Source organism: Musca domestica, unplaced genomic scaffold (genome assembly GCF_030504385.1).
Source record: "Musca domestica strain aabys unplaced genomic scaffold, Musca_domestica.polishedcontigs.V.1.1 2, whole genome shotgun sequence".
NCBI lineage: Eukaryota > Metazoa > Arthropoda > Insecta > Diptera > Muscidae > Musca > Musca domestica.
In genome coordinates this window covers 23,310,001-23,324,987 of record NW_026712249.1, presented here as the reverse complement: position 1 = coordinate 23,324,987, position 14,987 = coordinate 23,310,001, and the positions used below count along the sequence as shown (strand labels likewise).

Below are 14,987 nucleotides of genomic sequence, written 5' to 3'. Positions count from 1 at the left end.
AATAATGGGGGGATTTCTTTTTAGTGTTTCTATAATCATAATAATGCTTAAACCAAAATCAGCAGCTGCAACAGCCCTTAGAAGACGTATTTTTTGTTGAATTTTCTTTTTTTTCCTTTCGTATAAAAAAACATTGTGATTTTTGTTGTAGGATTAGTTAATTTCTGTGTGGTGTGGTGTTTTGTTGTTGTTGTGAGTGGCATTTTGTGGTGGTGTTGAACTTGTTTTTTTTTATAATTTTTCCTTATATGTTTTTGCTTGGCATACATTTTTTCTTATAATGTATACTACTTTTTGATTGATTATGTGTTTTATAAACTATTAAGACAAAAATGCATATTTTGATCCTCCTCCTTCCTTTGTTTTCCAATCTAAGTTGGCTCTGCTTTCCAAATGAATGATGGACTTAAAAAACTCCTGGTATTTTGTGAGTAGTGTAGGTTCTTAACAATCAGTATCATACCAGGCAGCCAAATTGTTGTTGTCGTTAGGTGGTGTAGGCATAGCATCCAAATCGAAGTTCAATGCGCCAGCATCAATTTCACCAACATCCATGTCCATGGAATATGGTGAAGTTGGTGCAGCACTGGGTGGAGCACCACCACCGCCACCGCCTCCTACAGGACTGCTGATTTCTAGACCCTGCATCGAGTCTATTGGTAGAGTATCATATCCTGTTTGAAATATAAAATAAAAAAATGTTAGCGTTTATTGAAATGCATTTTTTTAAATTTTCATAAATCTTCTATGAATAAAAAGAAAATTATGAATCATAATTTGCAATAAAAAAAATTTCAAAAAAATAATAATATTTTGTGAATTTCATTAAAATACAAAAGCATGCAAACTATCAATGGAAAAAATCGACAAGTATTCTAAAAATGAAAAGATGATGATCATAACATGCATGCAGTGAGTGAATACGGTGATGTATTTTAGTAGTAATTTTAGGTAAAAATTGGAGAATATTTAACAGAAAAAAATATTCGAAACACCGACGCTTCAAATTTTGAAAGGTATCGCCCAAAAATCTAGTGTCGAGCAGAGAATCCCAAAAGGGCATGATAAACACTCATAGATCTGCATCTTTCGTACACATATAGGTACGAAGTATTTTTTAGAGTTACAACCCGCTTGTCCTTCTTTTTATTGAAAGCCATAAATGTTGACTTGATTTTAATTGATTAAATGTACCGGGTGAGATGAAAAAAACTGCAACCAACTTCAGACTGCTATCATTTCTAAGCGCCTCGTCTGACAGCTGTTAATATTATTACAGTGATAGCTCATTATATTGCTAACAAGCGAACAAAAGCATGTTGGTGAGAATTTTCTAGAAAAAAGCGTAGCCCGACGTCAAGGAAGTGGACGGAACAAAACAGCAACATCAGCAGAAATGGTTCGTAAAGTAAAGAAGCGATTTGATCGAAACCCGCGTTGCAATGGCCGAAAAATGGGTCGTGAGCTGAACATATCACAAAATTCAATCGGCAAATATTGAAAAATGAGCTCGGGGTAAAGCCATAAAGCCATTGAAATTGCAAAAAGTGCAAGCTTAAGAGTTGCTTCGCTTGGCCGAAAGTGGTGAACTGCCGAATTTGGTTTTCTCCGCTCCGATGAGAAAACATTCGTTGTCCAGCAGATTGTAAGCAAGCAAAATGATCGTGTTTTCTTGCCAAAGAGGTCAGCTGAAATGTGCACATTCGATTGGCCACCAGAACTCAAGACTCAAGCCGACCATGGTGATGATGTGGGCCGCCATAACAGCCGATGGTCGCTCTCCGCTCGTATTAATTGACCGTGGCATTAAAATAAATGGTGAATATTATCGCGAAAATATTCTGAGGGAGAGTATTAAAGCCTTGGGCACGCAAACATTTTGGCCGCAGACCTTTGACAGGACTCAACACCATCGCACTCAGCACGTGCCACCCAAGAATGCTTACAAAATGAGGTTCCTCGCTTCATTTCCAACGCAAAATCTCCGTATACCAATCTGTAGTACTATTGTGTCTGGAGTATTTTGGAAAGCAAGGTTGGCACTAAAAAATACCAAAGTGTTGATCACCTTAAGCAAGCGCTTCGCCGGGAATGGGCCAAAATACCGCCGAGCAACATTCGGGCAGCGGGTGACGGTTTTGTGGCATCTCCGTCACCGCCGTTAACAAACAAGACGAGAGATGGTAACTCTGACAAGAGGCAACAAAGAACAAAGCAAAAGTTGGTTGCTCGGGAAATCTTCAAAACCACAGTTGTGGCAAATCGACCTTATTGAAATTGAATTCTTTTTATTGTTTCTTTGAACTAATATTAAATAAAATAGTTATTTAAGAGTTGTTAAGATAACCGCTGTGTTTTAATTCTTCAACTACCCCAATAACCATCGTTTTTTGCCGTTTGAAGGCCATAATTCGTGACAAAATTATGGCGTTTGACTTTGTTGCAATTTTTTTAAGGATGCTGGCGACGAGAACATATTCAGTTTCCCCCCTTCCAAGCGTTCGTGCTTCTCGATACATTTTAGTCTCTGCTATGTGTTTATAATTTGCACAGTTTTTCTGTTAATTTCAAAAGAATTTCTGCTACAAAAACCAAATAGAATGATATCGAAGAATTTAAATTTTGTTCCTGCCCGCATATAAATTGCTTTGTTCTTGAACCTACAGGAATCTACGGATTTGCAATGTCTTGTTCCAATTAGGGAAAATCGGTTAACGTAGTATAAACTTTTACATTCGTGCAGTTCTGGAACAGGGGAAATATTAACTATTTCCTTAAATGAAGGTAGGTAATCAAATGTTAGAAAAAAGTTAAAAAAAAACTGATGGTAAATAAATTATAGATGAAAAAAATGTATTCTAATGAGAAGAAGAAAAATGATTTTGTTATTAGATTTTGAACACCAATTCTCAGATTGCCTTTAGGGGTAGTAACTGCTGTTCAAATGTCAGTTATGTGATTCAGTTGAAAGCGAAAAACGATATGCAAATATATATATAATCCATATTTATATATTATATTTAATTTTATATGTATATATATATAATGAACATGCATAAAAATGGTTGTGTGATTGATTATAATTTTGCATGCCTTAACAAAACATAAATTTAAACAATAACTTGAAATGAAGATGGAAAATAATTGAAAACCAGGACGACGCTCGCCGTTGCTTAACAAAACTTTAAGGAAAATATAGAAAATATAACTAAACAAACCGGAAAGATTGAAATAAACTAATATTCAAATGATGTATGATAAAATCAAGTTTTTTGGTTGTGTTTCCATTTTTAAAATAGAGGTGGGGAAAATCGTTTTCAAAAAATTTGGAATGCAATTAAATAAAAAAACTGTTAGTATTTATGGAAGACGACAATCACCTACAAATATTATGCTATTTGATAATTGTTCAGGCCTTCATAATTTTTTTCTTGTGGGGGTTTTAAAATATTTTTTTTCAGTTAAAAAAAGTTACGTGTTTCTCAGAATTATCCGGCGTTATGTTTTTTTTTCTTATTATTTCGTTTGTGTATTTTGTTATTTTATGGTAATTTTCAAATAATTCTAATTAAATACTGTGGTTTGTGTTGTTCAAGAGATTATTTTGGTTTGCCATTTTATTGTTACATATAATATTTCATCTTGTTTTATAATCGTTTTCTTATTATTATTCCATGTTCAAATGATGATTTAATGATGGTACATGTTAGGCTGGCTTAACTGTATACCGCACACATATTTTATAATTTATAATTATATTGTTTAAGAGTGTAGTAGCAAAAATTGTGTAGTTGTTTGTTGTGTTTAGTTTGTTTTTTTTTTTTTTTTTTTGAAAATTTTGATTTTTTTTTTTTTTTTGGTTTGATTTTGTTTTTCCAAGTTTATCGATCATTCGAAATGATATGCGTAAGCATTTGTTCAAATAAGTAAAAAAGAGATAAAAAGACACAATTTTATTAGTTTACAGGATAATTTCCTTAGTTGGTTCGCTTTTTTTGATTAGAATGATAAACTAATGGTGGGTAACTTGTTGTTGTAGTGGTGGATTGGTTATGGTGGTGGTGTGGTAATGACGGTGGTAACGATTTAACATTTTGGTGATCAATCATTAATTGGTTAACTATAAAGTATTTATTTTTTACGAACAAAAAATGAAATAAAAAAATTGAGAAGACGGCAACACGGTGCTAAACCATGTACTGTATCATCATTATCAAATCAGTTTGTTAAAAAGGAAACAAAGTAATTGTTTTATTTAGTAAAACCAAAAATCAATAAGTAATGTATGTTTATAAAAAAATATAATAAGGGAAATTATCAAAATATTGAAGAAAATGTAAACCACTAACTAAGAGTATTTAATGCGGAATTTTTCTGATACAATTTATACCACGATAATTTGATACAGAAGAGGCCCGCAATAAGGTGAGAACTCGATTCCATTCAATTGGCTGTGGGTAAGTAAATAACTTCGACAAAAATTTCCGACATGTTCAAATTAACCACTGAGTAGAACGACGCGACCTTACTGAAAGCCGGAGCACTCCCTACTCTTCAGTGAATGGGCACTTTTTTTGTACTGGATATTTTAGCTCAATTGTTTCAAGCAGCAATGAGTGAACTGAGACTAAGGGAAGCTGATAGATGACACTCTTCACGGTTTGGTCATGCACGGATACTGGGCATACTAGTAATTCGAATTTGTGATTACATGTCGACCTCAAATTGGTTTGAGGCGGTTCCCAGTCGATTAATGTATCGATTGATGAGAATGTTGAACCACCAATAAGCTATTATGCTTCAAAAAGTCTCTCACCAAAGAAAATGACATTTGGAAACCGGTTTCAGGGTATTTAAGGCGATATTAAGGCCGGTAATTTCGAAAAGAATTAGCTCCCTTCCATAATTTTGTAGGTTTGATATAAAAATCGTGGTAGGCATACTAACTGGCCACTACAATATGAGATATCTGACCTTAAGCTGGGATAACACTGTTCCAGACTACTGTAGACTGTGTAAAGATAAAGAGCAGGTGGAGGCGTTTGAACACCTCCTACTATGCAGATGTCCCATTTTATTCAATAAGAGGCATAGGATATATTTGGCAGGTGGGAGGGAGATAGAAACTCTAACTTTACCCTAACCTACAACATTATGTGTTAGGGTATTATAAGTTTGATTGAGCAAAAAATTATGTAACAACCCCGAAATATTGATCCTTCACATAAGAATCTGCACATGGATCTTCCTATCTTGCCGAGCTGAGTTGATATAGCTATGTATGTCCGTCCGTCTGTCCATGTTAATTTGTAATCCAGCTACAGGTCGCAATTATGGCCCGATCTTGACGAATTTAGAATGTAGTTGGAGCTAGAGCCAGAATAGAAGCCTATTGGAGATGATCGCATAATATTTAAGGGTTGAAATTGGCCAAAAACAGAAAAATTGTCTGATTTTGCAGTTTCTCTATAGGCCACAATTATGAACCAATCGACGCTGAAATTTGCATGGGTTTAGAGATTAGGATTGGACAAAAGCTTACCAATTTGGGCGGTCATGAAATGGACCAAAAACAGCAAATTTTCCTGATTATTCAGATGCTCTATAGTTCAAAATTATGAACCAATCGACGCGGAAATTTAAATGGGGTTAGAGTTTAGGTCTGGCAGAAGCTTGCAAATGCGGGTAAAATAGGCCCTAACGTTTATGTAAGAAAATAAGACAATTTCCACTAAACCGCGAATATTTTAAATCCCAGCCAAATCACAAATATATGATCAAAAGGTCACCTCTGATCATTAAAATGGTGCTGATAGCAAAGAAATCGGATATATGGCAAAATAGCTACAATATATATGTAAAAGAAATATATCTTATTTATTCTTCTTATAAGAACCGCTGGGCCAATTTTTACAATCTAAGAAAATCGCGGAAAAATATATCAATAAAAGTTTTCAATTTTTGTCATATTTTTTATCGCTTGCAATTTTTTTCAATTTGGCTTACAATTTTGAATTTTAAATTCTTTAAATTTTTACACCGCGCAACGCTACCTTTTTCAGGCTCCTCACGAAACTTTGCATGGGGGTAGGTTTGGACCAGAATTAAAGCCTATTGTTCTTAAGATGTACATTTAAGGGTTCAAATGGACTAAAAATTAAAATTTTCTAATTTTTTAGTCGCCCATAATTGAAAACCAATCGACAGGGAATTTCGCATCAGAAGAGAGTTAAGGACAGGGAAGAAGCATAGCATTTTGGACGACCATTGGATTATATTAACTGTAAAATGGGTCACAACTTTCGTGTGAAATTGTTTTGAATAATTGGCCAAATTCCCCGGGTCAAAAACCAAGGGGTAACATCTTGGCAGGGCTCTCTAAAATTCTTTCAAAAAATAAATAGTGTCTGATTTGAAAGATGATTGGTTTTATCCTTCCGCTAAACGAATATGGTTGTATATTTCTTTGAACAACGCTGGGAAATATTGCGACATTACTTAGAAAATCATGGTAATGTTGCAGGATATGTACGGAAATTGTGCACTGATTTTAAAATAATCCTTATTTCAAACTGTTATATAGACTTCTAAATTATTTTATACAAATGCTTTGCAATTGTTTTTTTTTTTAATTATTCTCATTTCCACAAGTTTAATCCTTATTGTGAACATAACCTCAACGTCATAAAATTTAAATTCAAATTTTAAAAATTATTAAAAAAAAAAAATTGGAAAAAATATTTACGAAAAAATTGCAAACGAGTTCAAGGCTGGGGTGGTGTTGGGCATTGGGTTGTGATGGGTGATTTTCATTTGCTGGCAAAAAGTGAAGATGAAATGGGGTTGCGAGTTATGGTGTCTTAGTTGGGGATGGATATTTAAAACGGGAATGGTAACTGCACAAACGACAAACGACAGAGAGGGGAAGGTGGGGAGATATATTCGACTTTTAATGTTAAAAAAAGTAAACGAACGAACAAACATTTGAACGAGAACTGTTTTTTTTGGTTTTGGGACGAAATCACAATATTTTGCTTTCAAGTTGCTTTGTCGAGTTGTTGTCATTTTATTGCGCAAATCAATGTCAATGTTGAATAATGAATTTTATTCCGACTAATGTTAGTACAAAAAATGTATTAAAAATGTTGTAGTTAGTTGTCTTGATGTTATGTTGAATAACTGTTTGTTTCTACATGCTTCGTTGTTTTTATTATTATTTTTCTGATATAAAATGTGAATCTCGTACATGAGGGAAGAGAAGGGGGGAAAAATAACAAGTAGTAGCTTAATTTTTTGTTTTACTTAAATAAATTATTATGGCCGAACAACATACGTACCTTGTTGGAATGCACGACCGCCATGAGAGCTATGGACGCTAGGTGGCCCCTGGCCGTAGAGACCTTCGTATGCTTGCTCTGGGCCAAGCATATCCTGTGAGGTTGAGAATTTTCGGAGCGCAGGATTGATTGTTGTTGTTTGTTTTGTATAGTTTAACGGTATTTTGAAACATGTTGCACATGAATATTGTTTGTTTTGTTTTTGTTATTAGTTTTTTTGTCGTCGTTTTGTTTCAGAATATTTTATTTATAAAATAAATATGGTAACAAGAAAATGTTACAAAAGTAAATAGAGATTGGTTGTTGTTTGGTTTCGGATGTTGTTGTTTTTTTTTTTTTTTGTGTCACACATTAACCATAAACAAATTTTTGGTTTTTTGGGGGAAGAACGAACGAACGAACAAACAAAACAATTTTTGGGTGGTTGTGATAATTGCAAATACAAGAAGGGGGAGGAGGATCATCCAACAAACATAGTTTTTTTTGTTTAAATTGGCCGAAAATGTTTCACGAATTTATTTTGATTTTTGATATAATGGTGCAGGGGAAGCGAAATTTATTTTCCATTTCAAATTTTACGTGATTTTGATAATGTTGTTGTTGTGTGTGTTTTTGTTTTTTTTGGCAAAAAAAACATTTGGTAGTGAAAAGGTGACATTTTGATTTGGTGATTGGTTGATTTGGTTTTTTTTTTGGTATTGGTGTTGGAGTGGTGATATATTTTGCAACAACAATAAAAACATAGAAAAAAAGAAAGAAAAAATAAAACAAAAATAAATAAACAAAGCAAAAATAATAATTAAAAAAATATGGGTTAGATAAATTAACAAATTTAAATAACAATAAGTTACAAAATAAGCTTAAGCTTTATAAGCTACAATAATTTAGTATCGCTAATGTTTAAGGTAGCTAGGGTGTGGTATATTAACGAAGGAAGGGGTAACATTTTGATAAATTATTTTTCATATAAAAATATTCAAACAAACTATATAAAAAACGAGAATCGGGCCAAGACCAATTTTATACGATATATACACTATATCACTCGATACGGTCTCAGGTTTTTTATTTTCATAACAAACTAAATGAGTGCTTCGCTCTGACGCAAAGTTATTTGCAAAGCTCCAATTGCGACCTCATTATTAATTTAAACTTTCAAATGAGACTCAAGGTTGGGAAGTTCGTTTGATAATATGAGGGTGGTTTTGGAAGTGTGTACTAAAAGATTTGGAAATATTGGGTGAAGGGATGGGGCTAGAATCCATAAATTTGTCGTTGAGGTTTCTGTTGGTATATGAAGTTGAGGTATGAAGATGGTTTTGGAAATTTGTACTACAATTGTAAGAAAAAACATAGTAAAAAAAAAACTTAGTCAAAAGGACAAAGGAATGAGCTAAAATTCTGAAAATTGGAATGAAAGTCGCTGATGGAGTGCAGAAGAGATGTACCAAAAGGTTTTTGCAAATTCGAACTTTAAGGCTACGCAAAGTTCTAAAACGGTACTGAACTTCCAAAATGGTACCATTTGTTATTATGTGCACGGATAGAGTTTCGTGATATATTGTACGAAAAGTACTGAATGGTACCACAGGGTGAAATGAAAAAACTACAACCACCTTCAGACTGCTGTCATTTCTAAGCCACTCGTCCGAAGGCTATTAAAATTATTCCAGCGAATGCTCATAGTATTGTTTACAAGCGTACAAAAGCATTTTGGTGAGAATTTTCGAGAAAAAAGTTATTCGTGATGGAATTTAAGAGAGAAGTGTGATTTCTTTATATTTGGCTGGAAAACCACAAGTGGCTATCGTTAGAGCACTCCAGTATTTAAAAGTGAATAACTGTTTTGTGTCTCCTTGCCATGTCTTTGAAGTGGATGGAAGAAAACACCATCATCAGCCGAAATGGTTCGAAAAACAAAGAAGCGACTTGATCGAAACCCGCGTCTCAGTGGCCGAAAAATGGCTCGTGAGCTGAACATATCGCAATACTCCATTCGGCAAATATTGAAAAATGAGCTCGGCGTAAAGCCATTGAAATTCCAAAAAGTGTAAGAACTGCCAAATTTGGTTTTCTCCGATGAGAAAACATTCCCTGTCCAGCAGTTTGTAAAAAAAAAACTAAATAATCGTGTTTACTTGCCAAAGAGGTCAACTGAATATGTGCACCTTCGTTTGGCCACCAGAACTCAAACGCCGGCCATGGTGATGGTGTGGGCCGCCATAACAGCCGATGGTCCCTCTCCGCTCTTATTAATCGACTGTGGCATCAAAATAAATGCCGAATATTATCGCGAAAATATTATGGAGAGTGTATTAAAGCCTTGGGCACGCACATATTTTGGCCGCAGACCTTGGACATTCCAACAGGACTCAGCACGCGCCACCCAAGAATGGTTACAAAATGAGGTTCCTCGCTTCATTTCTAGCGCGAAATGGTCACTAAAATCTTCGGATACCAATCCGCAGGATTGTGTCCTGTGTCTGGAGTATTTTGGAAAGCAAGGTTGGCACTACAAAATACCAAAGTGTCGATCACCTCAAGCAAGCGCTTCGTCGGGAATGAGCCAAAATACCGCCGAGCAACACTCGGGCAGAGTGTGACGGTTTCTTTTTCCGTTTGAAGGCCATAATTCGTGCCAAAGGTGACCTATTCGAACAAATCTAAACTTATTCTAAAATGTTATGCTATTTCCGACATTTTTTTGCTTTCATTCAATAAAATTTAAAAAAAAAAATTAAATATTATTGGGTTTGACTTTGTTGCGTTTTTTTTTTTATCTCACCCTGTTAAGAAGTGGATTCGGCAAACTGAAATAATTGTACATTTTGAGTACTAAAAAGGCCAGCACGAACTTCTGGCCGACGGAGTAACGTTAAATATATAGTAAAATGTAACTTGGAAATTTAGAATGGCTTAAAATGTATTTGCAAATAAAAAGAGTACGAGTGATATAGTGTAGAATGTAAAACAAAATTTTGTCTCACTAATTTCATCTACATAATTATTCATCGATATATTAAAATAATCTTATTGTTTTTTACATAAATTAAACAAAAAATAAATCATAATTTTTAAACAATTAAAATAATCTTTAGATATGACTGATTTATATTGTATGCTTGTTTGATAAATATTTTGATATATTAAATATACTGTAGCTAATTTTGTTTCTTAAAAACAAAAATAAAATGGTATTTTTTACATGTGTGTTTTTTTTCCGATAATAACAATACTAAAGTATTGGTTACTACTTTCGTTAATTTTTTTTAAAACAAATATTATACATAACGAACCTGTAAATCTGGACCCAAGCCCAAGTCTGCATTGCCCCATATATTGTTGTCTTCACGCAACAGTGAATTGGTTAGCTCTATGGATAGACGTTTCTTGTAATCTTGTGGTTTATCTTCGCTCATACGGAATAATACAGCTGCAGCATATGTGGCCACACCCTCGTTGCGAGAGTGTAATAAATCGGTTAGGGGCCCAGTGGCACCTTCTTGTTCGATAATTTCAGCGCCTTCTTTATCGGCTGCCAGTTCACAAAGAACACCGGCAGCAACACGCTAAAAGAAAAAGTTAACAACGTTTATAACAATCTCAACAAAAACTTATAACAATTTCGCAATTACCTGTATATTTTCAATTTCATTGAATAGCAAACGAACAAATATCGGTATAACCGATTGTTGGCGTATAAGTGCACGATTATGTGACTCTCTAGCCAAAATATGCAAAGCACCGACAGTGCCTTCGACAATCTCCTCCATGCGTACACCGTCAGCATAGGCCGAAGGCTGTTGGGAGCCAGTAGTGGCCACAGAAGAACGTTGCTAGAAATAACAAACATTTATCATTAATGGCGGATATTTTTCAAATAAAAACACTTTCAAATGAAGTCTGCTGCCCAATACCAATTTTATGGAACCTCAATAACGGCACAATTCAAATTGGAAAAGTTGCCAATCTTTTGTTCCAATCTCACACATTTCTTCAATTTTAGTAACCCATTTTACAAATGTATCCATTTTACTTACACGTTCGGTATCTTGGAAAGCACGCATTAATAATCGCACTAAATGATGTATGGCTCCATGTTCTCGCAGTGGAGCAGCATTGGCTGGACACAAAGCCAAGTTGCGTACCAAACCTATGGCGGCCTTAATCAATGGCCAACGTGATGGTGGATGCAATAGCTTAACAATCACCGACAGGCCATAATTCAAGCGAACAGCATTTTGGGCCATTTCCGAATCGGCATGGCGAGTAGTCAAATGACGTAATGCACAGACTGCTGGTTCGGTAATCTCTTCACGATCACCGGCATTTATAATCGTACGTACCAAAGCATCAACACCACCCACTTGACAGACGGTAGCCTTGTTCCTCTGATTATTACAAGTCAAATTCGAGAGTATGCCAGCGGCACATGTTACAACATTAACATCGGTCGAGGCCAAGACCTGGACCAACGACTGCAACAACGGCTCAAGACCATCAACTTTTGTTGCAGCATCCGACAAATTGCGCAAAGTCCACAGACAATTTTGCACCAGACGCGGTGATGGATTGGACAAGTGCATTGCCAATGCCTGCATACCGCCAGCATCAACAATAGCCGGCTTATTGCTCGAACACACAGACAACACTTTCAAGACCCGCGAAGTGGTCCACAACAACTTCTCGTAATCATAGGAACGCATAATGCGCACCAATTCATTTGGACCTCCGGAAGCCAAAATAATCAATTTGCTTTCCTGGTTGCCGTAGGCCAAAATTTGCAAACAATCTGTGACAATGGCCAGGAATTTAACATTGTTACGCTGTAATAGGGTGACCATTTTCTGTAGACCGCCAGCCAAACGTACGGCCATTTTTGAACCATCTTGATGTAATAACAAGTTATGCAAAGTGGTGATAGCATAGAAGAGTACACTCTCAACCGGAGAAGACAACAGTTTCACCAAAGCTGGTATACCACCGCTCTTGAATATAGCCAAGAGACCTTGTCGATGATGTGACAAATTATGAAGAGTACCAACGGCAGCTTTAGTACTTTCCAAATCGTTACTGTTCGAAATGGCACGCACAAGAGCTGCCACCATTTGGGGACTGTTCATAATGGCATGACGGGAAGCTTCCTTCTTCGACAATTGGTGTACCATCATGGCTGCTTGGGAGACAACTACTTGATCTTCATCGTTAAGCAATTTTATCAATTCGGGTATGGCACGTGTGGCCAACTCGGCATCATCTTGGTAATTGATTAAATTGACAACGGCATGTTTTAACATTTGTGATGGTTCGGCCAAACGTTGAACAGCCGTCGGTTGTTGTGGATCAAATTGTGTTGAGGGTATTTCGATGCCTTCCTCCAATGTTTCGGGGAACATGGCGGCGCGGACACGCTGCGAACGTGTCTGGCTTAGCTGTTGATTCATATCGTCAACTTGATCCTGGGTGAAGTTCTGTGGAAAACCCGTGTCCAAATCGAACATCAGGGGGTCACCCTCCATTTCTTCATCTTCTTTGCCGGATAGTGAGGGTGCCTGGGTAACAGCACCCGAATGGATACCAGAATCGACCAGATATGAATTTTGTTGCCACATTAGGGTTTGTTCCTTGGACGAAACCATCGGTGGCAAATCCGGCGGATTGTACTGATTGTTGTGAGACACTGAAAATAGATAAAAGTTCGTGGTACGTTTTAGAAAGTTATAGAAACAAAGTGAGTAAAGAGGTAAGTGGGAAGCAAAAACATAAAATAAATCTAAGTGTGTATATCGTTAGATGTTCCTACAAGCTTAGAAACGACTGTACTGTGTTCCAGGCGGAAATCTTTGCGGTCAAAAAAGACATAGACCTATTGGTCACGAGGTTAGCGGTCCGGTGATTACATACATCAATAGCCAAGCGGTACTGAAAGCTTTAAACTCCTCCACCCTTATGTCTAGGGCTGTTCTGGAATGCAGGAGATCCTTGGAATATTCCTGGCAACGAGACTGCAGACGTATTGGCTAGGCTAGGGTCTGAGTCAGCTATCCTTGAAGTTAAGAACTCGGTTAAACCACCCCTGAAACCTAGTTTAAAACTTGTCGCTGCAAGGTAAGGTCAATGACCTCGAAATGGAACAGCGATGATGTTGATTACAGTAGAATCTGTCGAGACGTATCAACAAATCAAAACTACAGGGTGAGATGAAAAAAACTACAACCAACTTCAGACTGCTGTCTTTTCTAAGCCTCTCGTTCGACAGCTGTTAAAATTATTCCAGAGACAGCTTAACATATTATTTACAAGGGTACAAAAGCATTTTGGTGAGAATTTTCCAGAAAAAAAGTTATTCGTGATGGAATTCAAGCCTTGTGGTGTGATTTCTTTATATTTGGCTGGAAAACCGCAAGTGGCTATCGTTAGAGCACTTCAGCATTTAAATGTGAATGAATCTTTTGTGTCTCGTACCATCGCTCGTTACCGTGGTACTAGTAGCGTAGCCCGACGTCAAGGAAGTGGACGGAACAAAACAGCAAGATCAGCAGAAATGGTTCGAAAAGTAAAGAAGCGACTTGATCGAAACAGTGGCCGAAAAATTGGGTAAAGGCATTGAAATTCCAAAAAGTGCAGAAACTTACACAGCAGCCGAAAGAAAATAGACTCAAAAGAGCTAAAGAGTTGGTTCGCTTGGCCGAAAGTGGTGAATTGCCGAATTTGGTTTTCTCCGATGAGAAAACATTCGTTGTCCAGCCGTTTGTAAAGAAACAAAATGATTGTGTTTACTTGAGAAAGAGTTCAACTGAAAATGTGCACCTTCGGTTGGCCACCAGAACTCAAGCGCCGGCCATGGTGATGGTGTGGTTCTCCATTACGGCCGATGGTCGTTCTCCGCATTTCTAGCACACAATGGCCACCAAAATCTCCTGATACCTATTGTGCCTGGAGTATTTTGGAAAGCAAGATTGGCACTAAAAAATACCAAAGTGTCGATCACCTCAAGCATGCGCTTCGACGGGAATGGACCAAAATAACGCAGAATATCATTCGGGCAGCGTGTGACGGTTTCATTGACCGTTTGAAGGCCATAATTCGAGCTAAAGGTGACCACTTCGAACCAAATCTAAACTTATTCTAAAATTTGATGTTATTTCCGACATTTTTTGCTCTCATTCAATAAAATTAAAAAAATAATGTGAAAATTATGGTGTTTGACTTTGATGCAGTTTTTTTTATCTCGCCCTGTATAGCCTCACTTACACCTAACATGGTTTCATAAAGCACGTTTAATAATGAATCTGGTAATCTTGGAGTCTATGCTATGACTAAGACTTAAGGTAACAATCGTTGAAACAAAAATTTAAAGAATTGTTTCCTTAAATAAAAACTAAACGTATCCATTTTCAGATTTCCCCTAACATAGAAACAAACTCAATATCAACACAAAAATAAAAATCCATCAACTCAAACCCCTTATTGAATTACTTTCATTAAATGTGATTAAAATGTAATACAGGATGCGATGGTGAATTTTATAAAAAAAAAAATAAAGAGTTTATTTCCTATAGACAGGGGAAAGAAAAGGAAAAAATCAGTTTCCAGCACAAACAAATCCCCCACAAAGGACCATAAAGGACATATAAATAGTAAAGAATA

The 14,987-nt window shown here is 36.2% G+C and overlaps 1 protein-coding gene across 1 annotated transcript; it reads right to left on the bottom strand.

Moving 5' to 3' along the window:
• Positions 1-444: 444 nt before the first annotated feature.
• On the bottom strand, positions 445-13,017 carry armadillo (armadillo segment polarity protein-like; the record flags this gene model as incomplete). Its single annotated transcript, NM_001286895.1, is given in 5 exon segments — positions 445-674; positions 7,338-7,431; positions 10,634-10,906; positions 10,973-11,173; positions 11,378-13,017. Coding segments are annotated over 5 exon segments (2,438 nt in total), but the record flags the coding sequence as incomplete, so codon positions are not given.
• Between the last annotated feature and the right edge of the window lie 1,970 nt (positions 13,018-14,987).